Here is a 23,459-nt window from a genome sequence, read left to right on the forward strand (position 1 = left end):
TACCATTTGTGTAATCATAAATTTACATAGAGCAATGTTGTTTGATTCATTCTGTTATTTTTTCCCTTCCCCCCACCCCTCCCACCCCTCTTTACCCTCTATACAGTAGTTCCTTCCTCCATACTTGCCCCCCTCCCTAACCCTAACTCTAACCCTTCCCTCCCCCCCATTATGTGTCAACCTCCACTTATTAGCGATATCATTCGTCCTTTGGCTTTTTGAGATTGGCTTATCTCACTTAGCATGATATTCTCCAATTTCATCCATTTGCCTGCAAATGCCATAATTTTATCATTCTTTATGGCTGAGTAATATTCCATAGTATATATATACCACAGTTTCTTTATCCACTCATCAATTGAAGGGCATCTAGGTTGGTTCCACAGTCTGGCTATTGTGAATTGAGCAGCTATGAACATTGATGTGGCTGTATTTCTGTAGTATGCAGATTTTAAGTCCTTTGGGTATAGGCCAAGGAGTGGGATAGCTGGGTCAAATGGTGGTTCCATTCCAAGTTTTCTAAGGAATCTCCACACTGCTTTCCATAGTGGCTGCACTAATTTGCAGCCCCACCAGCAGTGTATGAGTGTACCTTTCTCCCCACATCCTCGCCAACACCTGTTGTTGCTCGTATTCTTGATAATCGCCATTCTAATTGGGGTGAGATGGAATCTTAGGGTGGTTTTGATTTGCATTTCTCTTATTACTAGAGATGTTGAACATTTTTCCATATGTTTGTTGATTGCTTGTAGATCTTCTTCTGTGAAGTGTCTATTCATTTCCTTAGCCCATTTGTTGACTGGACTGTTTGAATTCTTGGAGTAGAGTTTTTTGAGTTCTTTATAGATTCTGGAGATTAGTGCTCTATCTGAAGTATGATTGGCAAAGATATTCTCCCACTCTGTAGGCTCTTTCTTCACATTGCTGATAGTTTCCTTTGCTGAGAGAAAGCTTTTTAGTTTGAATCTATCCCAGTGGTTGATTCTAGCTTTTATTTCTTGTGCTATGGGAGTCCTGTTAAGGAAGTCTGGTCCTAGACCAACAAGGTGAAGATTTGGACCTACTTTTTCTTCTATAATCTGCAGGGTCTCTGGTCTGATTCCGAGGTCCTTAATCCATTTTGAGTTTAGTTTCGTGCATGGTGAGAGATATGGGTTTAGTTTCATTCTGTTGCATATGGATTTCCAATTCTCCCAGCACCATTTGTTGAAGAGGCTATCTTTTCTCCATTGCATATTTTTGGCCCCTTTGTCTAGTATGAGAAAATTGTATTTATTTGGGTTTGTGTCCGTGTCCTCTATTCTGTACCATTGATCTACCTTTCTATTTTGGTACCAATACCATGCCGTTTTTGTTACTATTGCTTTGTAGTAGAGTTGAAGATCTGGTATTGCAATACCCCCTGTTTCACTCTTCCTGCTAAGGATTGCTTTAGCTATTCTGGGTTTCTTATTCTTCCAGATGAATTTCATAATTGCCTGCTCTATTTCTGTAAGGTACGTCATTGGGATTTTAATTGGAATTGCATTGAATTTGTATAGCACTTTAGGTAGTATGGCCATTTTGAGAATATTAATTCTTCCTATCCAAGAACATGGAAGATCTTTCCATCTTCTAAGGTGTTCTTTAATTTCTTTCTTTAGTGTTGTATAGTTCTCATTGTAGAGGTCTTTCACCTCTTTTGTGAGATTGATTCCCAAGTATTTTATTTTTTTCGAGGCTATTGTGAATGGGGTAGTTTTCCTAATTTCTCTTTCTGAAGATTCATCACTTATGTATAAAAATGCGTTGGATTTATGGGCATTGATCTTGTAACCTGCTACTTTACTGAAATCACTTATGAGTTCTAAGAGTTTTCTGGTGGAATTTCCAGGTTCCTCTAAATATATAATCATGTCATCAGCGAACAGGGATAGTTTGAGTTCTTCTTTTCCAATTTGTATCCCTTTAATTTCTTTGGTTTGTCTAATTGCTCTGGCCAGAGTCTCAAGAACGATGTTGAATAGAAGTGGTGAAAGAGGGCATCCCTGCCTTGTTCCAGTTTTTAGGGGGAATGCTTTCAGTTTTTCACCATTTAGAATGATATTAGCCATGGGCTTAGCATAAATGGCCTTTACAATATTAAGGAATGTTCCCACTATCCCTATTTTTTCTAGTGTTTTGAGCATGAAGGGGTGTTGTATTTTATCAAATGCTTTTTCTGCATCTATTGAAATAATCATCCCCATATTTTTTTAAGAAAAGGAAATGAGATTTTTAAAAATCTAGTTTTCAAGATAAAGTAAGTTTTAAGTAATTCATTTAATATAATGTGGATGACAAATATCAGAGCAAAGACAAATCCAGATCTGTCTCAAATCCAGAAAAATGCTACTGTGATCAATTCTGTGCATGGCACAGGTACAGACATAAAATGGGATAGTAATTGTCTTATCCAGAAGTTTTCTATAAATGAATTGGGCTTATATCATTTGAGATCGCCTATATTGAGGCATACAGATGCTAATCTTAATAAAACTGCTTAGATGACTATCCAATACCAGTGTTCGCCTCCAGCAGTGACTCAGGTACTCGGGTTTTGCTCTTTCCTTCTTGGGAGCCTGGGGGCTTCTCTAGGAAAGCTTTCCTGGGGAGATCTAGGCCCCTGGATTTAATTCCTGAGGTGTGTACCTATGATTTAGATATGTGACAAAACACAGATTTCTCAGAGTTGCCAGGAAAAAGCAGGGTCCATCTGCCTGCAGACCACCTGTACTTCCTCTCTCTCTTCAGACCAGCAACAGGTGTTTCTCTTACATTCCCTTTATCGTTCTTCTGTTCTTCTATTTCTCTCTTCTCACCCGTTGACAATTATTTAGGAAGTAATTTATTTTATTGGAGAAAGAAATGGTATCATGGTTGATTAGAGGAAATGAAATCTGTAAAGTTATTACATTCAGGATAGAGCATACCAATCAGTGTATCAGAGGGACAGATAAACAAGAAAAAAACACTTGGAAGAATTTTACCATAAAAAAGTGATCCAAAAGCACACTGGCCACTTGGTTGTGGTTCAAAATAAGTTGAACTGTGCATATTAACGAGGCCTCCCTCCACCTGATAATGACAGAAAGACTAATGATTTTGGTTTTTCCACAATTTATACTCTCCCAAGTGGCTCAATTCCCTACATTATTGAAGAAAAAGATTCTTATTTTTTCTCTTTTCATATTTCCTAGAAATATATCCAAATTAGAATTTCTTGATCAGATAACATAATCAACCTTGGCTTTGAATTTTGCCTGGAGGACTTACCCTACATATGAAAAAGAAATGCTGTCCATTGTTATTGCAACACTTAAGATTTATATAGAAGAATAGTACTGCGTTCTATTCACAGATTATATTTGGATGCCATTTGTCAGAGGTGAAATGTAAGGTTGTGATATAGTTGAAGTCTATTGAGGCTCTTTTGTTCTGGCCCCCTGCATAGCCTCACATGGAGGAAGAATAAGCAATAAGAGGAAACACTACAGATATTTCACATAGTGAGTTTCCTATATATGTAGGTTTCTAATAGACTCTAGACACGGATTTTTCTACTTCAGACATCATGCATACTGGATTCTGTGAGTACTGTTTTTCTTTGTTAAAAAGGATTTTAGGGAGTTATGGAAGAGTAATCAAAGAGATTTGTTCTAGAGAGGTTAGCAGGTATTCATGGGGATGCTGAACTGTTAGGACCAAGCTTTTTATCCAGTAGATGGCACTCTTAGTCCTTGGTCCCCAAAGTTCACCAACTGATGACAGTTCCTTTGCGTTGGTTACAGATCACAACAGAGTCCACGCCACTGATGTCTTACATGCTGTTTGGTATCTTACTACACAGCCTATTCCAGGCCTCTCAACTGTGATTAATGATCACGGATCAGCAAGTGATTCAGGTATGTATCAAGCATGTCTGTGCTCCCTGTGCTAGAGGAACACATGGTTTTATAAGAGAGTCGAAACAAATATTTTCAGTTTCATAGTTTTTAAAAATTTCTATTAATTTCGTTTTCTCTCCTCAGATTCTGACAGTGGATTTACACATGGACATATGGGATATGTATTTTCAAAAATGTATAATGTGCCAGATGATAAGTATGGATGTCTGTCGGGGAATATTCCTGCCTTAGAACTCATGGCACTATACGTAGCTGCAGCCATGCATGACTATGATCACCCGGGAAGGACTAATGCTTTCCTGGTGGCCACTAGTGCCCCTCAGGTAAATCTTTAGATTTTGATTAGGAGAGCTAATCTAGTATAGAGATTTATCTGAAGAAAATTAATTTTATAAATTTGGCTTATACCAAGTAAATATAAACCAAACTATACTTAGTCATAGGATAAAATTCCTAAAGATCATGCTAATTTTGAAGGAAAAAAAAAATCATTGTTCCAAGATATTCATGGTGGGTACACAGCTTTATTACTCCTTTCTAGTTTTCTTCTGAAGAAGAAAAATCTAGCTGAGTCCATGCTAACAAACCTCCTCAACAACAACAAAAGGGAACCCAGGCAAATGCCCCTTTCAGAAAAGATTAAAGAACCAAATCGTTCTTGGACTTTTAAGAATGTAAGTCTTCTTTGTATACAAATCCTAATCCTCGAAAATATATTCATGATAACAACCATGAATTGCTAAGATCTATCGATTGACTGGTAGGAATTTAAGATTGATTTATTTCATTTGTCTGAAGGAATTTTTTTTTTAACCTACACATAGATTTCAAAAATTAATAGCTTTATAAAGTCCAAGTCAAAAATTAATCACTAAATTTAGGCGTCTCCACCTATACAATGAAACCCAGTCAGTTTCCCCTTGATGATTGGTAACTTGAATCATCCTGAGACCCTCTGCTTCCAAGAGGAGCTAGAGTCCAGCGTGATCCAGTGGTTCCTTGTTTGCCTTTTGTCTTTTATCTCACTCTCATTCATTTCCCCAACCTTTCTTCTGGACTGTTCCATAATTGTTCTTGAATCTATATACAATGAAAATATACTGTTTTTTCCCCTACCAACTTCATCTTCTTTATGCATACCCTTTATACACCAGAATTTGTTTCCCTAAAGATGGGGGACATCCTCTTGCCAGCATAGTTGACTCTTCAGAGTTTCCTGAAGATCTGGTTTACTCACCTTAACATGGATATTCATGTGCTTAGCCTTTCCCAGGCCTATGTCTTTCCTTCCTCCATAAGCTGTCTCTCACACTAGTGTTCAAGCATTTTTTTTAGGTGACTTCTCTTTTTTCTTTTTTCTCACAACTTCTACATTATTAGAGAATTCCCAAACAAGTAGATGTTTACTATATATCTTTAATTACTAGATATTTCCCAGGGCTGAGTATGGGGTGAAAGTGTTTTGGATTGGAGGCACCCCAGGGATTCCATTCTTCCTCAGTAGTTACATGTGTTTAACTAAGAGAAAGTAATCCTGTTGCCTCATACAGAGAGTAACCGAGCTGCCTTATAGGGATAATTGGTATATTTATATGTATGGATGTGTATAAAGATACATGTATGTTTAAACTTATATATGTATATAATAAATTTCTGTGCCCTGTAAAGAAATCTAAAGAAAAACATTTTAAGAAACACTAACTCTGTTAAGATAGGCTACTATCGCTCACTTGTAATAATTTGGGAAAAAGTTTCAAAGAAAAGAACTTGTATGACTGAAAAGCATATTTAACCAGGAAAAGGAATCAGCAGTCAAGATGTGGCAGTAAATGATTCTTAATAACCAGCGCTCAGAACACTACTTTTTTTTTTTTTTTTTTTTTTTTTTTTTTTTGGCTCCATGGGGCAAAGAAAAAAAAAAAAAAAAGGAGCAATTTCAAAAGCAGTGAATATTCTCCTTTATTTTGTGATTCTCTTTTAAACTTAGCCACTGACATCTTACTCCCTTACTCTTGCCCAGGCGGTGCTGTACAATGATCGTTCAGTTCTGGAGAACCATCACGCAGCTGCAGCTTGGAATCTTTTCATGTCCCGGCCAGAGTATAACTTCCTAGTTAACCTTGACCATGTAGAATTCAAGCACTTCCGTTTCCTTGTCATTGAAGCAATTTTAGCCACTGACCTGAAGAAACACTTCGACTTTGTAGCCAAATTTAATGCCAAGGTAACTAGATTCATACCAGTCTTCAATTTATGTCCACATGGAAAGATGTCATGGAAACAAAGTGTTGAACGCAATTCAGTTGCTGTCAATTCTTGTGTATCAACTGTGAAAATGAAATGCAATTAATATGTTTAGCCAGAGCAGACATAGAAGGTAGTGCTCTGAATCTAGCTAACTGAGGAGTTAAGTTGCTGTTTGATATATTATACTTTGTTCTACAGAGAAATAATACATTAGAAGTATGGGTTTTATTAGATTTAATTTGCTCTCCTCTTTATGGTATAATTATATAAATTATCTGGCAGTAATAAAGGTCAAAAACTTGATACAAAAAGGTCATATTTCAAATATTAATGCCTAAACAATTCAAGATAAATTTCTTATCATTTGTAACTATAATATTTTAATAATAATTGATATGCTGATTTTAAATAGCATTTATTGTCAATTCCATTGTTCATTATTTTCCTTTTTTGATTAACTATTTTACTATTTCTGGAAGTCATTGTCTTATTCTCGTGGTTTTGGGGATTGACTCCAGGACCTCATGCTTTGCTAGGCAAGCACTTTTCCAATGAGCTACATCCTCAGTCCAAATAACATTATTTTAAATATCTAAGTTTCTAACTATTTAGTATTTTGATTTCCACATAATAGAAAAAGTGTATTCTATTTTTTTTCCTGTTCAATTTTTGCTTTCCCGAGGCAAATCATTTTAACTTTATCCTTCAAACAGGTGAATGATGATGTTGGAATAGATTGGACTAATGAAAATGATCGTCTATTGGTTTGTCAAATGTGTATAAAGTTGGCTGATATTAATGGACCAGCCAAATGTAAAGAACTCCATCTTCAGTGGACAGAGGGTATTGTCAATGAATTTTATGAACAGGTAACTAATTGAACCATTTAATCTATCTTAACCTACACTTTTAGGCTACTCGTTAATTCACCAAAGCTTCCATAAGGCTGCTAGGAATTATGATCACTCTCTTTTATATTCATGCTTTTATCAAAAAAAAAAAAGAAAAAAGAAAAAAAAAAAGCCTGTCCAGTTTTGATCAGGAATTTAAAACTGACACATAAAAAAGACTCAACTATAACCATAGAACTCCAAGACAAAGTTTTTTGTAGGTATTTGGGGGAAGGATGTTGAAATAATTGAATGACTTAGTAAGACATTAGAAAGACCCTTGAAATACTGTTTTTTCAGTAGATTTATTTATTATAATAAAAGTTAGTTTAAATTTAAATGGCAGAACATATACTACATTAAGTTCATTTACTTTTCCAATATAGTTAATAACAACAGTCCATAGAAGCTAAAATATTGCCATTCTATTTGCTATAACAAGGAGAGTTAACAGACTACCAGAAAAGGCCCCATAATAACATAAGTGTGGGACAATACTCCCCAGGTTACCCTGCATCCACCAGATTAAGTTTGAAGCTTTCTGTTTAATGTTATGAACTTCTTTCTTAAGAAAATGTGAGGTGAGGGAGTAGGGGTGAAGGACAGGAATCAGTGAATGAAAGAACGTGAACAGTGAAGCAACAGAGGTAATGGAGTGAGCGAGTGTCTTCTAATGTCTTAAAGACTCCTTAGAAGTATAGGATAGGTTTATCATAATGTTGGTTTTGAGAATAAAGATAGTAAATTATAAAAAGTACTCAATACAGATCTGATTCATAAGAAATGTCAGATCCCTCTCCCCTGTCCTACATGTTTGTGAACATTACCAGTCTATAGAAGTTATCAGGAGATAGAGCTTAGGTCAGTGTCAGAGAAAAATTTATGATACTAAAGATATCCCATCATAGGGTGAAGTACCTTATAAAGTAATGAATGTCTGTCATTGGAGATGTTTAAACGGGAATTAGAATGAACTATGGGTATTATAGGCAGTAGTCATATACAGAATAAAAAGGTTTATGCTTTTTGAAAAAAATATGTTGCCTTTCCTAGGAATGGAATTATTTCTTGATCCTGAAATATTGAAATGCTCAAAAAATGTGAAGGAAAAGGAAAATCCACTTATAACATTTCAATTCTTTAGGCATAATCTTTGTTGATGTTTAGGAATATTTCCTTCTTAATTTTTCTAGGTAACCTCTGGTTTATGATCCATTATTTTTTACAAAAGGATTTGAAGCCATTCAAAACAAAACACATACACTTATTAAACATATAATAAATAAGAAAACATAATCACAAGATGTCAATCAAACAGAATCTAGAGTAAGGTAGCAACTTGAATTTTGCAATAAATTATTTTAAGCTTTCTGGAAGTCAAGGCAAAAAGAAAACCATGGTGGATGACATATTTGTCTGAGTGATATTCCCAGCATTGCATTTGAAGATGTGTTTATATTCTCCTATAAAGACCCCTGACTAGTGTGATAAGAAATATTATCATTAAGCCACTCCTTGTATTTCCCCTTGGTAAACCTCAAGATCACAAAATTAATCAGTAGAAGCAACAAAGAATTTCTCTTTGAATCTTAGAGATTTGGGTAGAATCTCTGAGCCATCAAGTAAAGGTGGCTGCATATGAATACCTGTGCTCTTACATATCTATACATTTTAGATGGCAAGTGAATGTTGATTTTTTTTTTTTTTTTTTTTGTATTTTTTAGACTCTTCTTCTCATTTACCTTTCTAGCTAACTACTCATGCTAAATCCTGTTTCTAGGGTGATGAGGAAGCCAGCCTTGGGCTGCCCATAAGCCCCTTCATGGACCGGTCTGCTCCTCAGCTGGCCAATCTTCAGGAATCCTTCATCTCTCACATTGTGGGTCCTCTGTGCAACTCCTACGATTCAGCTGGACTCATGCCAGGAAAATGGGTGGAAGATAGTGATGAGTCAGGAGATACTGATGACCCAGAAGAAGAGGAGGAGGAAGCAGCTGCGCCAAATGAAGAAGAAACCTGTGAAAATAATGAATCGCCAAGTAAGTTTACAAAATCCAGCTCTAATATGTTTTCATAGGATTATTTCCTTACTGAGGTTCACATGAATTTTATGCTTCACATGAATCACATGTTTTGAGGCCAGAGGTTATTTGCTAGGTATGATAATGGCCATCCCCCTTCTCCCACATCATATTAATAGAAATTACAGACTTGCAAATTTATAATAATACCATATATCATTCAACGATATAGTCTCTGTCATGAAGTTAAATAAAATTAAGGGTTGAAGCCTTTGCTTCAGATTATCTTCATGGTTTGGAAATGAAATGAGTTTCTGTTACCATGGAGACCAACCACAGGATTTTCTTGGCTTGGTTACGGGAAAGTTCTGGGAAGAGGTAAGAGATAGCATTCCTTCCTTCATTTAGCAAATACTTACTGAGCACACACTCTGTGCCAGTCATTCTTCCAGGTACTGAAGGTAGAGCTACAAAAATCCTTGCTTTTGTAGACTTGCACTCTAGTGGGCTCAGCAGACATAAACAAGACAAATCATTATATTTATAATATGTTAGGTACTGATAGATACTAGAGAGAACATATGGAATATTTTGGAGAAAGTTTAAATTTTTCTAAAATTGTAGATAGCCAGGGAAGGAAAATATAAATAAGATACATAATTAAAAAAAAAAAAAAAAAGACCTAAAAGAAGTGAAGGAGTAATTCATGGGGATATATGTGGAAAGAGGATTTCAAGGAAAGTAGAAAGTAACATGTGCAAAGATCCTGAGGTCGGATTGGCTGGGGTGGTCAAGAGCCTTCAGGGGACCAGGAAGAGAGAAGCAGCAGGAAGCCACATGGTATAAGAATTGAAGGTAAGGCTCTCTAGACTACCATAAGGATTCTGGTGTTTATGCCAAGATATTAAACATCACTGGTTTTGAGCAAAAGCATTTGTGGACTCAATTTACATTTTTACTGGATTGCAACAGCTGCCATGTTGAGAAGATTCTTGGGGTTGAGGTGGTAGTAAGGGTAGAAGTAGGTATTGTTTAGAAGACCATTGCAGTTTTCCAAGTGGTGTGTCTGTGACTTTGGACAAGGGGAGTGGCAATGACAATGAGAATCAGTCACATCTGTAATTGTCTTGGAGTGCATCATGCAGCCAGTCTAATCCACTTAAATTAATTGCATATAAGAACATTATTTTTCTTTATTTCTCATATTTCTCTTGCCATGAAACAAAAAGTAGTGACTGATAGCATAATTAGTAAAACCCATGACCTTTAAAATGACATGGTGCAGAAACTGCTCCTGCTCTCAGGAGAACACGGTGTGTGTTTTCTGTCTACCTGCCCAGGTAAACAAAGTGCAACCTTAATATTCTTCCAAGCCTTGATTAAAATATTACCAATGAAAAGCATCCTGATCATTTCCTCCGTTTTTATTGCAGTCAGGATAATGCCTGTCTTAGTTCATCTCAACTAGAGAGGCTAGTCAGGAGCCTCTCTGTGTTGTATTGATGAATTTACTCTCTTAATATAAGCCACTGTCGACAGCACCCACCAGAGCAGAAGAGAGTCATGCAATTTTGGCTTTAGGCTACATTTTTGTTTGTTCTATCCCTACTAACTCTTGTGCAAAATGGGGGGTAACATGAAAAGTTGTTTCTATAAAACGACAAAAGTTATATTCTGTAAAAATGATTGTATTTCTGTGACTCTGATACAAGATTTCCATTAGAAATTTTATGTGGGTCTTGGGATTCAGAGCTAGCAGGTGAGACTTTGGATTCACGAATTGTTCATTCATTTATTTAAGAACCACGTTTTAGTTTTCTCTTTTTTCTTTGTGTTCATTTCAAACAGCCAAGTCACTTGATGTATCATTAAGGATAAGACATTTTTCCACTGAATGACATTAGAAGGCGTTTGTCAGCTCAGCCTCTGGAAGAGCTTTGTTCCCATGGGCCCTGACTGGTTGCTTTTTGAACTCAGACACACCAAAAACAAAAAAGACAAGCCAGGGATCTGGGGTGGAAGGACACAGGCCAGAGAGAGACTGAGCTGATCCACCTTGGCTTTAGTAGCAAGTGCTGCAATGAAATAGTTTTTCCATTTTGTCTGTCTGGTTGGGTTACCCTGCATTTGGCATCCAGATTCTGATATGTCACTGTTCTGATCTTACCATTTTTATCAAATTCACCAAAGCAGCCATGAGAATTCTGTGAATTCTGTAATGTCTTTCAAAAGTTAGCTGGAACTTTTCATTAAAATTTAAAATACCTCACCCAGTGAAGTGGTGCTGAAATTTTCAAAATACTATCTTTGAAGTATTTCTGCACAGTCAAGAAAATGGTAAATGTTGAGCAATGTTAGTATTTCTAAATATTGACCATGTAGAATAATGAAAGTTTAGTTAGCTACCTCATTTTAAATATGGCTAAACTAAGGTTCTGAAATTTAAGCAGTATCTCCAGGTTATAGACCCAGAGGAAGAACCCTAATTTTTAGCTTTGTTGCTTTTGGCTCTTAATAATTTTAATTTCACCATTCATATTGGCTGAAATGGTTACCTTGATTTAGCCTGATACTTAGATTTCAGAAAAGAACTAACTTAATATGCATTGATAACTTCTGCAATTTGCAAAACTTGGAGATCTTCCAGGAAACACAGAATAAAATGTTTCAGTATGGTGTCCTAGGGATAGAAGGCTTTTACTCCACCTAATAATTAAATCTGAAAGATTCCTACGGTGAACTAAGAGGTTTCTAATGAAGTACTAAGCTCCATTTAGAATGTGAGCAATGAAAGGCTCTTTGTTCTCAATTCAAAAGGTTCCAGTGCTGAACAATTTGGCTCCCAATACAGGCATGCTTTAGACCACCTGCAGATTCTAATCTACGCACATTTATTTGGTACAAACTTTCTTCTACGTCACCTTATTCAGTATAATTCCAGAGAGGTTTATTCCTAATGTTTAACAGCATTAATAAGAGAACAGCTGCTCTCATGGGGACTGCCCCAAAGGAAAGGAGAAGAATTGAGCTTTTGTTAGTTTCTTCCCCATAAGTGTGTACAATTCTAAGAGGGAGTGATCACCTTGAGCAGTAGAATGTTTCTTGTAACAGTGATTTAAAACGGTCCTTCAGCCAATGGTCATCTGTCACTCTTATGATTCAAAGAATTAGGTAAAAAAGCATGTTAACATTTTCAAAATTTCTCAACGGAAGCTAATTTGTGCTGAAATGCAATAAAATCAAAGTCGAAATAGGAGAGTAGGTAACTTTGATAGAAGAGTGATTTTTTTAATTTGCTTTTAAAACTTGGATTTGTGAATATATTGTTTTGACCTTGATAAAAAGTCAGTACATTTTAATTATCATTAAAGAAATGATGTGTATATACATTTTAGATTTTATATTTATTATCCTTTTTAGGAAGCTTTCAGATGAAGAAATGGATACATGAGTTCATTTCTCAGGGCCCCATGCAGTGCTTTATCCAGTATGGTGAATTCTTATGATTTCCTTCCAACTCAGGTGCCCTGTCCTTTAAAAATAAAATTCTACCTGTTGCCCCACAGGTTATGTCTTTTGCCATGGTTTGATGTATCAAAAAGAAATAACACAAACACTTTTTAAAATGGTAAGGAAAGCATTATTCCAAACGGTTAGAGTCTAGATTATTTCAACAGGGAGAGAAATTGAACTGCTCTGAAACAAAAAGCAGGAGAGTGTTTAAATAACGACTCTAGCTCGTAAAACAAACTGAAAGGGCTGGCGGGTGGGGAGCGGGGTAATGTGATTAGGCCATCTGTGTGCATTAACTGGTGCGTATTGAAGGTAGGCTCTTGCCCTTCCAGGACCTTCTTTCCCTTCCTTTCCCAATTTTCTTCTCTCTTCCCTCTTTCCTTCACTGGTTCCTTTCATTTCCCTTTTCTCTTTTCCTCTCTCCTATTCCACCTTCCTTCCTTTTCTCTCTCATTTTAAAAATTCTACAGTGAGAACATTTAATATTAAATCTATTCTCTTAAAATATTAAGTATAAAATTGCTAGACCTCTGGTGTATATGTTATATTTATATTTATCGTCATCCATACTGTATTGGCATTATCTTTCTTGATTACCATGGAAAGGAATGTGTCCCAGGTCTCTGAGAGCAACATTCCTGGGTTGTAAAACTGGCTACAGGCTGGAAGAAGATTCATCTACATTGCACAGGTACTGAGAAAGTTTACTTTCTAAAGTAAATGCTCTTAAAAAGAGGGAAATCAGGAACCCATATATAGACTGGGGGAAAAAACCCTTTCTAAAACTTAGTCAAGCTGAGAGCAATAGTATGGCAGTTCCGGTCACGTGTGTCTGTCTGAAGCAGCACATGTATTCATTCAGTTTCTGCCTTCTTGCCATTCTCTCTTAGAGTGTGAGCTCCTTTAAGGCAAGCTGTGAACCTAATTTTCAGTATCCAGAAAAGTGTTTGTCACATAGTCAATACAAGTTTGATTGATGGGTCCATCTCATGAATAAATGATAAACACAATAAATAAATATTTGAAAATTCTTGCTTATAATTCTTCTGTATCATTTGCCCCGGCACTTATTCAACTTAATGGTTTTTATGTGTCTCTATGGTTCAAAAGTAATTCAAAACCTGTTCTTTTTCTATACTATGTTTTAAAAATTGATCTTATTATCCATTAAGTGCAAGAAATTTCTGTAAGGTATTTTATAAAACTGTTAGAAATCACTAGCACTTCCACTTCCACAAAAATCACTAGCCTTGTAGGTGCCCTTCAAGAAGTCTAGATTCTTTCTTACATCCCATAGCAACTGGCTTTGTATTTTGTTTCCTCTTATAAATTCCCCCTCTCCCCCAGCTTGTTTCTTTTTCCCAGGGTACGCATTATAAATCATAGCTATTTCACTAAATAAACCCGGATACCCTTCTGATCATCCTGGCAACTTGCACTATTACTCATTTATTGTGGTCTCAGTTGGATAAGAATTTCCTGTGGGCCCATCTCATATCATTGTCATTCTCACCTCTCATCAGCACTTTATCATTTATCTGAAACTATGAAATGGAAGCAAGAAAGTGATTTATCTAGTATACTTTTACTGAATACTTGCTGACATCTGAGGCTTTATGGCTATGCACACAAAAGAGAAGAAAAGAGCTGCTAAACTAGGAAAGTTTACAGTCTAATAGGGGTCTTTGTCTGAATTCTAAATTCTTGGCTTAAGTCTAAAAAGGTCACTCAGATGAAGATACCAAGAATCATATTATATTCCAGTTGCTTAGGAAAGAAGAGGTCTCCCTGCTCACCTACAGAGCCTCTGCCTACTCCACCTCTCTTAATGGGCTCCCCCAGATACCTCATACTCTCCAGAGTCCTCTTGTGCACACTCCTCAGACCTGCCGCTCATCTAATGTATGTCTTACCACCATCTTCTCACCTATGCAGGCCAGAAAACTCAGGGTTATATTGATTCCTCTCCTTCATTCCCTTCCTCATAATTGGTTCACAAGTCCTACTGTTTCTGCCTAAGAAATATATCTCATAATACTTACCTTTATTTCCATTACCCTGTCCTGGTCCAAGCCACCACCTTCCTACTGTCTCCTCCCACATGGATCACCTTTCTGAGCCTTGGTAAGATTCAGTGTGGTCATACCTACTCGTTCACCCCATCTTCCAGTGGGGTAGGCTCCTTGCTGACATGCATTGTGTAGGTGAAGTCTCCCTTACCTAAAATACTAGGGTCCAGAAGTCTTCAGATTTGGGATTTTTCAGATTTTGGAGTATTTTCATGTACATAATGAGATATCTTGGGAATGGGATGCAAGTCTAAACATAAAATTATTTTGTCATATTTATCTTATATGTCTTACAACCTGAAAGTAATTTTATATAATATTTTTAGTAGACCTCTGTTTGACTATGATCCATCACATGAGGGTAGCTGTAAAACTTTTCCCTGGTGGCATCATGTTGATACTCAAAATGTTTTGGATTCTGGGAGTGACAGTTTGGATGTGGGGTTTTCAGATTACAGATATTCAACCTGTATTAGTTTTTTTTTTTTTTTTTTTTTTTTTTTTCAATGAGACTCCAGAACCTAGCGCAATACCTGGTACCTATCAGGTGCTTAAAAACTAACTTAGAAATAAATTTAGTGAATTGTGGCAATAATTCAAATAGTCTTCTTTAACATATCTTGGGTTCCTTCTGTTAAAATTGATTTTTTTATGCTTCCTCAATCAATGGATATAATTCTAAAAATTTATCTTTGATACTTTGTTTTGCTTTTCAAAGGCCAAAAATGGGTTTATTTAGGGAATTAGCTACTTATTCAAGGGAGAATGGGGTAATCTCAAAAGAGAGATGCCTTTGTGGTAAAACAAGGTCTTTTATACTTTCAAATTGAAAACTTTAAATTGATCACAGAAAATGTATTGATTAAATGTTGAGTCTTGTCACATAAAGTCTGTACAGGCCTGTGCAAGGCTTCTGCAAAGAGACTATAGTCTAGAGGAACTAATACCTAAAATGTGAGAGGACAAGCTATGTCCTTTAAGGAGGTGCATAATTCAAGACTTTTTTGTTACCAATTACAAATTTCCCATTGAATGAGTGTATTCTGAAAGGGGAAAAATATTGGTTTCATGTAAGTATGATGTAGCCACTAGCAGTGTTTACTACTAGTCCGCCTCACCTGTCTGTTAACATGTTATTTCAACTTGACCTCCTTCATAAGTTTGGAACTATAGCCAGCTCTAAGTTCACATCATTCCAGATATAGAAGCAGAGGAGAAAAGATTTCCAATCCTTACCTTCCAACTCCACATTTATTCTGCATCACTAGGAAAACTCCTGAGGAAGGACTGTGATTGGCCTAATTTGAATCACATGCCTACCCTTTAGCCAATCACTGTGACACAGCTCATGCTGTCAGGAGGTAATTGGGGAAGTAAACTTTGACACCTTTTCTAGAACTGCATAATTGAAGGAAGAAGGAGAATTCCCCCTAATAATTTTGGATGTGCAGATATCAGAAAAAGAGAGATTGACAACAAAGAGGAGGAAAAAAAAAAACAGCAATAATGTCTACTTTGGAAGAATATATATGTATATATGAGGGAACATAAAAATTTAAGAAAAAAATTATTTCTTAGGAATCCAGTGAAATCTGAATAGGCAATTATTTTAATGAATGAATATGAACTTTTAGTGATTAAGACAAGCATTTCAGAAGGAGGGCCAGAACCAGCTTCAAAGTGGGAGTGTCCAGTGTATGTAAAGAAAACAGATAGACGCCAGATTATAAAACGGGAAGACCACAAAAGCAAGATTGTGCCAGCTTGTGTTTGAAATTCGTTTTTTAGTTCACACAAAGCAGAAGACTGACATGAAAAGTATTTTAAAGGAGATCAGCTTTTAGACTTTTGTCAGTTGAATTCTTTGACAAAGGAAGACCTAATAAGCTCTTGCAGTGGTCCAGGTAAGAAGTGTTGAAATCCTGAATGTCATAGGAGTAATACCAAACCACCAGCGGAACTCTGTATGGACATTACCTAGTACTGAATACTGTACACAGTTATTTCTCAGTGATGTTATAATAGTTACTGCCATCTTCCCTTATTTCCCCATTCTTTTTTTGTGGGGGTAGAGGATTGAATTCAGGGGCACTCAACCACTGAGCCACATCTCTAGACATATTTTTGTATTTTATTTAGAGACGGTCTCACTGAGTTGCTTAGCACCTTGCTTTTACTGAGACTGACTTTGAACTCATGATCCTCCTGCCTCAGCCTCCTGAGCTGCTACAATTATATGCACCACTGTGCCCAGATATTTCCCCATTCTTGAAAGCTCCATTTGTATCCATTTGTTCTTTTTTTAAACTCTTTTAATTTTAGACAGACACAAAACCTTTATTCCACTCATTTATTTTATGTGGTGCTGAGGATCGAACCCAGCACCTCACGTGTATGACTCATTCTACACTGAGCCACAATCCCAGCCCTCCATTTGGTTCTTAAATCCTATTAATAATATGCAAAGAAATAACTTCTATGTGCTCAGCACATGAATAAATCATCTAATTTGATGGTCTTTTTTAGGAAAGAAAACTTTCAAGAGGAGAAAAATCTACTGCCAAATAACTCAGCACCTCCTACAGAACCACAAGATGTGGAAGAAAGTCATTGAAGATGAGCAGCGATTGGTGGGCACAGAAAACCAGTCTCTGGACCAGGCCCCTCAGCAGCACGCCTCAGAGCAGATCCAGGCCATCAAGGAAGAAGAGGAGGAGAAAGGGAAACCAAGAGCAGAGGAGAGCTTGGCCCCAAATCCGAACCTGTGACCGTGAACAGAACAAGCTGTGTTTCCAAACTAATTTGTCACAGACTTTTTTCAAGCCAGCACAACACTTAGACACAACACTGTAGAAATATGAGAAGATGGGCAAATGTCTATTGCATTTTGGGATTCTTCGCATTTTATGTGTTTATTTTTACAGTGAGGTACCTTTTCGAAAAACTCTTACTCAGAGAAGCTTTCACATTTGCGACACCAGCTTTGACGGATTTTTTTTTTAAAGGAGGAAATATATATATATATATATTTACTTGTGTGTGTATATAAGGTCCCACGTAGATACATGTATAAACCTTCACACACATGTGCGTATACACACAAACACTGAAAGCCAGGATCTCTGGCTCCACAATTAAGTAACATTCATATTAAGAAATATAGTGGTCACTGTGATATAATAAATCATAAAGGAAAACAAATCACAAGGGAAATGGTGCAGCTTAGCAAGGATATGGTGCAGCAAATGTAGGTTACCAACTAAGCAGCTTTAGCTCTTCATACTGAGGGAGGAAAGTTCCAGAGCATTATTTGGATTCTGATACATCCTGCCAACACCGTGTGTGTGTGTGTGTGTGTGTGTGTGTGTGTGTGTGTGTGTGTTGAAAGAGTACTTGCGTGCATGCGTGTATGTATGTAAAAGATTTTCGTGGGTTTAACAGTTCATAGAATAGCTGTAGCAAATGTCTCAATACATGTGAACAAGCAGAAGGAAGTTCGCTCTGGAGTGTCTTTGAAAGGCAGTTATTCCAAATGCCCTCCTTCATTTAGCTTTAATAAAGGCCTCTTGGCAGATGGAGGGCATTCGTGGGCCATCTGATTGATACTGCTGCTATACACCACTTGGAGGCGCTGCACCACCAGCCTCAAACCTGGAAGACAGAGGCATTTTCCAGTCTACCTGCCTAATGAATGTATAGGAGCCGTTTGTGAGTGTGTGTCACTCACCTAAGATCAAAACACCTTTTAAGGGGATGGCATTCTTTATACATAAATTCCTAAAAGGAACTGGAGCCAGGTGTTTTCACCAGGTAAGAGTTCTAAAAGGATGCCAGAGAAGGCCTGGGAAATTACATTTAACAACGATCTCCTGTGCCTCCTTAATTTGCTGCAAAATGTGTAGTTGAAAATAAAACGCAGAAGGAAACCCACTGTGGGTTATATAGCAAGAAAGGGAGAAGATGGCAACCTAGGGTTTGGTGTTGACATAAGGAAAGCCTGATCTTGGCAACCGTTGAAGGTTGACTTTGGGATTAAAGGTCGGGCTGATCGCCCCTGTTGTGGTATTCCTTATGCGGTGGGATGGGGTAGCTTCCATCTGCAGTCTGGTGCATTGTCATGCTTTTTGGCAGGGAAGATTACTGAGGGATTGTTTAGGGACTGGGCTATTATTGAAAGTCCTTTTTTGTTTTGTTTTGTTTTGTTTTGTTTATCTACACTTGTTTATGCTGTGAGCCAAACCTCTATTTAAAAAGTTGATACTCACTTTCAATATTTTATTTCATATTATATATGTCATGAATAGTTATCTTGATGTAAATATAAAGATTTTTTTGTTTGTTTCTGTAGATAGTAAACTCTTTTTTAAAGAAAAGAAAGGGAAAAGGGAAACATTTTTATAAAGTTATATTTTAATCACCATTTTTATACATTGTAGCTATTTCCAGGTCCAGTAAGAGGGTATGGTTCATTGGCATGGAGGTCTGTGGTCAGCTGCTCATCTACCTATTCTAATTTAAAAGATAATCTGATAGTTATTTTTGCCAATTAAATGAGGATGCTGCAAAGAAAAAAAAAGTGTTTCTTTTTTCAGTAGTAACTCTTACTAACTGAATTTTGGGTCTTTGCCTCCCAGATGAAAGACTTTTTTAACCAATTTCAAATTTTTGTAGTTGGTGTCCGTTTCTCTCCAACGTTTTTGGGAATACAATTCTTATTGCTATATACACACTTGCTTGTCACCTAAACAATCTCAGCTTCCAAGAAAACCTTGATTGTGAGTTCTACTTTTTACTTCCCCTGAAGTCAGAAAGGAGTGTTTACATGAAAAATCCCTTTTCCCTTGAATGGATAGTATATTATTTCCTTCTAAAATATGACTTTATAATAATCCATGGCATTCTTTCAAATTAGGCAAAGACAATAGAATAAAAAATAGACATAGTTTCACAGCAAATTTTTCTATTAAGTAGGAAAAGGTAAAGATGATCAAATAGATGCAAATGCTACCTAAATAACTAGAAAATATTTCAATTTGCATTTCCCAGTTAATACCTGGTCATCATCATTTAGCATTTGCTGAGTTGTTCCCGTTTCCTTAGCATTGTCTGTGTTTCTCTATGTTTGCAAAATGTACTGTCAGTCAAATACATTTCCCCAATGAGACTGTTACCCTTACAAATAAGAGAAGAAAGAAGAAGGAATTTATACTCAACATACCCTTTGCGTCTGCTTACTTAGAACGAATCTTTTCTCTTTTCCCATGTGAGTATACATGTCTAAAATGAATAGATATAGAGGAAAAACCCAACTGTGGAGTGAGTCAGGTGGCAGAGCCACTGTGAGAGTCCCTTCTGTGTCTAGGCAGTTTTACTAAAGCTGCAAGGCCTTCTGCTTAGAAGCCAGCCTGGCTGCTACCAGGGAGATCTCAGAAAACTGCCTGGATCTGTTGTTTTGTTTTAAGGTACATGATATAATAGGAAATAATCATGACCAAGCCAGTTGGAATCTCATATTCTGGATCATGGTCATCAATCCAAGCAGTTTAATAACTTTTTCTTAAAAAATAAGTTACCATTATATTTTAAGTAGAAGTCAATTGAAATAAAGGAATAGAGCTCCACCCACCAGGTGTGTGACTTTCATACATACCTGGTACATCTTAAAGGGTTCCTAGGGACATAACCAGATATTTTCTCCTTGTGATATTTTCCCCCTCCTTGGTGACAGCAATATTACTGTGTTCACTTCCAGCTCCAGAGCTTACTTCCTGTGGTGCCAATGTCTTTGTTGCAATTTACTACATTTTTATATGAGCCTACTTTTAGGTGCCATATTAGATAAACTCAGGTCTTTCAAATGAAGGAACTTCTAGTCCATTTAGGGAGAAGGGTAGTTGTATAGAGAGCCATAAAATCAATATTAGGAAAAATTGGAACTGGTTGTTCTCTGTCAAGAAAAAGTCCAGGTATATTCTGTGTGTTATCAATGTTATTTTCAGCATGCTAATAGACTAATAGATTGCCTGTCTTTCTAATGATATTTCTAAGCCAGGCTTTTGAATAATCTATCCTTGGTGAAAACACCACTTTTGCTTTCTTCTTTATCTGTTTTTTTTTTTTTTTTTGGTCATTTTATAAGACCTGGTTTTGTTCTCAGTAAAGGATGAAGACAGTAGCTTTGTACGGGAATATGTCTATATTGGTCTTCATCTGACATGTGAAGGAATTTCCTCATATTTTGTTTAAGAAGGTATCCACTTTCTAAAAAACATAGAATTCTGTCTATTCAATTTTGGTTGAATTCTAGAACAAACCCTAACCATTGCAATCCCAATAATACTAAAAAAAAAAGGAATTGAATATCATGCAGACTGTTTATTAGATGTATGTAGACTATTGATTTGTGATTTCCCCATGTCCCTTGCCTTTCCTTCCCAGAGAACTTTCTTGAAGGTAAAAACTGTGCAAAGGCATGAGACTCAGGCCTATTCTTTGTTTAAATGATGGAAAAATATAAATTATTTTCTAAGTAATAAAAATATGAAAATTATCATTGTAAATAAAGTCTAAAGTTTGAAATGACTGCTTTCTAAAAGTGAAGTATTTGTTTGATAAACAAGTCCTGACTAATGAGAAGTGAATAACCCAGAAATCCTTGTATTCCTCTTTGGGAGGTATTCTTGGTGCTTCCATGCCATGGGGATCACCTCTATCCTCATCATTTATAACATTCCTAGAACAATTATGAAAACCATAATAAGGGTCTTATTGTCCTCTTCCTTCCTAACCCTGATTCCCATTTAATGCCTTCCCTGATTTCTACCAGTTTTAAATAAACTGCCTTTTCAAACTGGCAGAAGTTTCCAATAAGAGGACTCAGCAAACTTTCATACTCTAGAGTAATTCAAGATTCTCCTTATTCTACAGATCTATCAGCTAGTATGTATGGAAAAAGACCCAAATTTGCAAATAGCTCAACTCTAGATAATTAAAAGCCAAATATATCTATGCATTTTGAAACTAATCTGAATTTCTATCTTTCCTAGCAAGCAAAACAATGAAATATTTTAAGACCATTGGAATCATTAGTTCTCTCATGATTTCCCCATGAAATAAAATGAGGAATTTGCTAATAGTACATTTTTAAAAAACTGTTCAAGCAAATTCAGATGAAAATTAGGAAACCCATTAACCATTTTAGTTGAAGAGCATTCCTAAATTTTTTTCTTAGAATTTTGTATCAAGAGGAAATATATTAGCTTGAGGTTATATATTCATATCCTGTAACTTTGTTCCTCTAGAAAACATTCAAGTTCTTGTAGGAAATTCATTTGGAATAAGCTAAACTCTTAGCACCCAGTTAACTAAACTGCAAACTATGATTTAGACAAATTGAGTTTTGCATAAGTATTAGTATGTTTCATACCAATGAACCATTATCAGAAAACAAGAACATGTTTTTTCTCTATATTATGCACCATGGATGTTGGGCAATTTGTGCTATTACTTACCATATTGTATCTGTTAAAACACTATTTACTTTTACCCTATCTCATGGTGCTTTTTGCCTTAGCTAAATCGATCTTTATGTTCACACTAGAAAATTCTAACAGCATGATAACAATGGTGACAAAAAAAATGGAACTTTTGTGTGTGTACTTGTGTACAAAATATGTTTGAAGACATAAAAATGAAGATTATGGCATTATTGGTGAAACTCAGTCTCTTATTCAAAAATATTAATACACTATAAATTATCTTAATGTCCATAAGACCATAAAATACATGGAACCATGCTTAAAGATCCAAAAAGAATCCAAATTTCCTATCTAAAGATAGCCAGTTCTTCTCATGTTTTTTAAGATGTTGATGGATCTTTATTTTATTCATTTATTTTTATGTGGTGCTGAGAATCGAACCCAGTGCCTCACACAAGCTAGGCAAGTGCTGTACACTGGACCACAACCTCAGCCCTCCTTATCAGGTTTTAAGGTTGATTACCTTGACATGTATTGTTCTTTCTGGATTTCTGCTTCCCTGAAGAGGGGTGCACAGAAGAAAAGCCAAGCCTTCTCCTTCTAGAAATGTTGAACAGATCCATGTTCAAACATGTTTCCTCATTACTTCACTTCAAGGAGTGGTTCTTAATCATGAAAATAATTCACCCAAAATAAATTGCTTCAAAAAGAGTAATATCAAATATTTATGTGTAAGTACTACCAAGAATATTTAAATTTGTTTTCTTGAATTAAAACTATTTCATATGTTTTTATTAAACTGAAACCTATTAAGTGACATTCCATTGTAATAGAATGCTGAATATTTTGACATAACCAGAACTAGTAATAAGAAAACTTGAAAAGATTCAATTATATTCAATGTCCTCATGCCTCATGAAGAAAATGTTTTGTGAAGGGTATCATACATACATAAGATAAATTAAAATATATTTACCCCAGTAATTTAAGTGTTCAAGGTATAGTCTGAGCTCTTCTGAGAGATTCCAAGATGAAAGTCTTACCCAGTAATTTATCATGGCTTAGGTTGCTGTAAAATAAATGGTCTATTACTATAGATTTTATACTAAATTCTAACATAGTTAAAAATCCAAATATTTAACTACTAGAAAAGATTAATCTTGACTTTCACAGTTGAAGCATTGACTGGTAGGTTAGCCACACTTACTGCATTCAACTGCCAAGCATGATCAAATGATAGGTTGAAATTGGATATAAATTAATAGAAAAGTAATAAAAATGTTCTTTTAAAGTTTTAATGCAAGGCATTCTTCCT

General features: G+C 36.0%; 1 protein-coding gene across 1 annotated transcript in view; it reads left to right on the top strand.

The window, feature by feature from the left end:
• Window positions 1-21,248, top strand: part of PDE3A (phosphodiesterase 3A) — a 310,047-nt gene extending 288,799 nt beyond the window's left edge. Inside the window, 7 exon segments of the mRNA XM_079139883.1 lie at window positions 3,810-3,923; window positions 4,050-4,249; window positions 5,947-6,150; window positions 6,887-7,042; window positions 8,844-9,102; window positions 12,505-12,571; window positions 17,193-21,248. Coding sequence (XP_078996009.1) covers window positions 3,810-3,923; window positions 4,050-4,249; window positions 5,947-6,150; window positions 6,887-7,042; window positions 8,844-9,102; window positions 12,505-12,571; window positions 17,193-17,280 — 1,088 coding nt within the window. The 3' untranslated portion in view covers window positions 17,281-21,248.
• Window positions 21,249-23,459: the final 2,211 nt, after the last annotated feature.

This window comes from Sciurus vulgaris (assembly GCF_902686455.1).
Source record: "Sciurus vulgaris genome assembly, chromosome: 5".
Classification (NCBI taxonomy): Eukaryota; Metazoa; Chordata; class Mammalia; order Rodentia; family Sciuridae; genus Sciurus; species Sciurus vulgaris.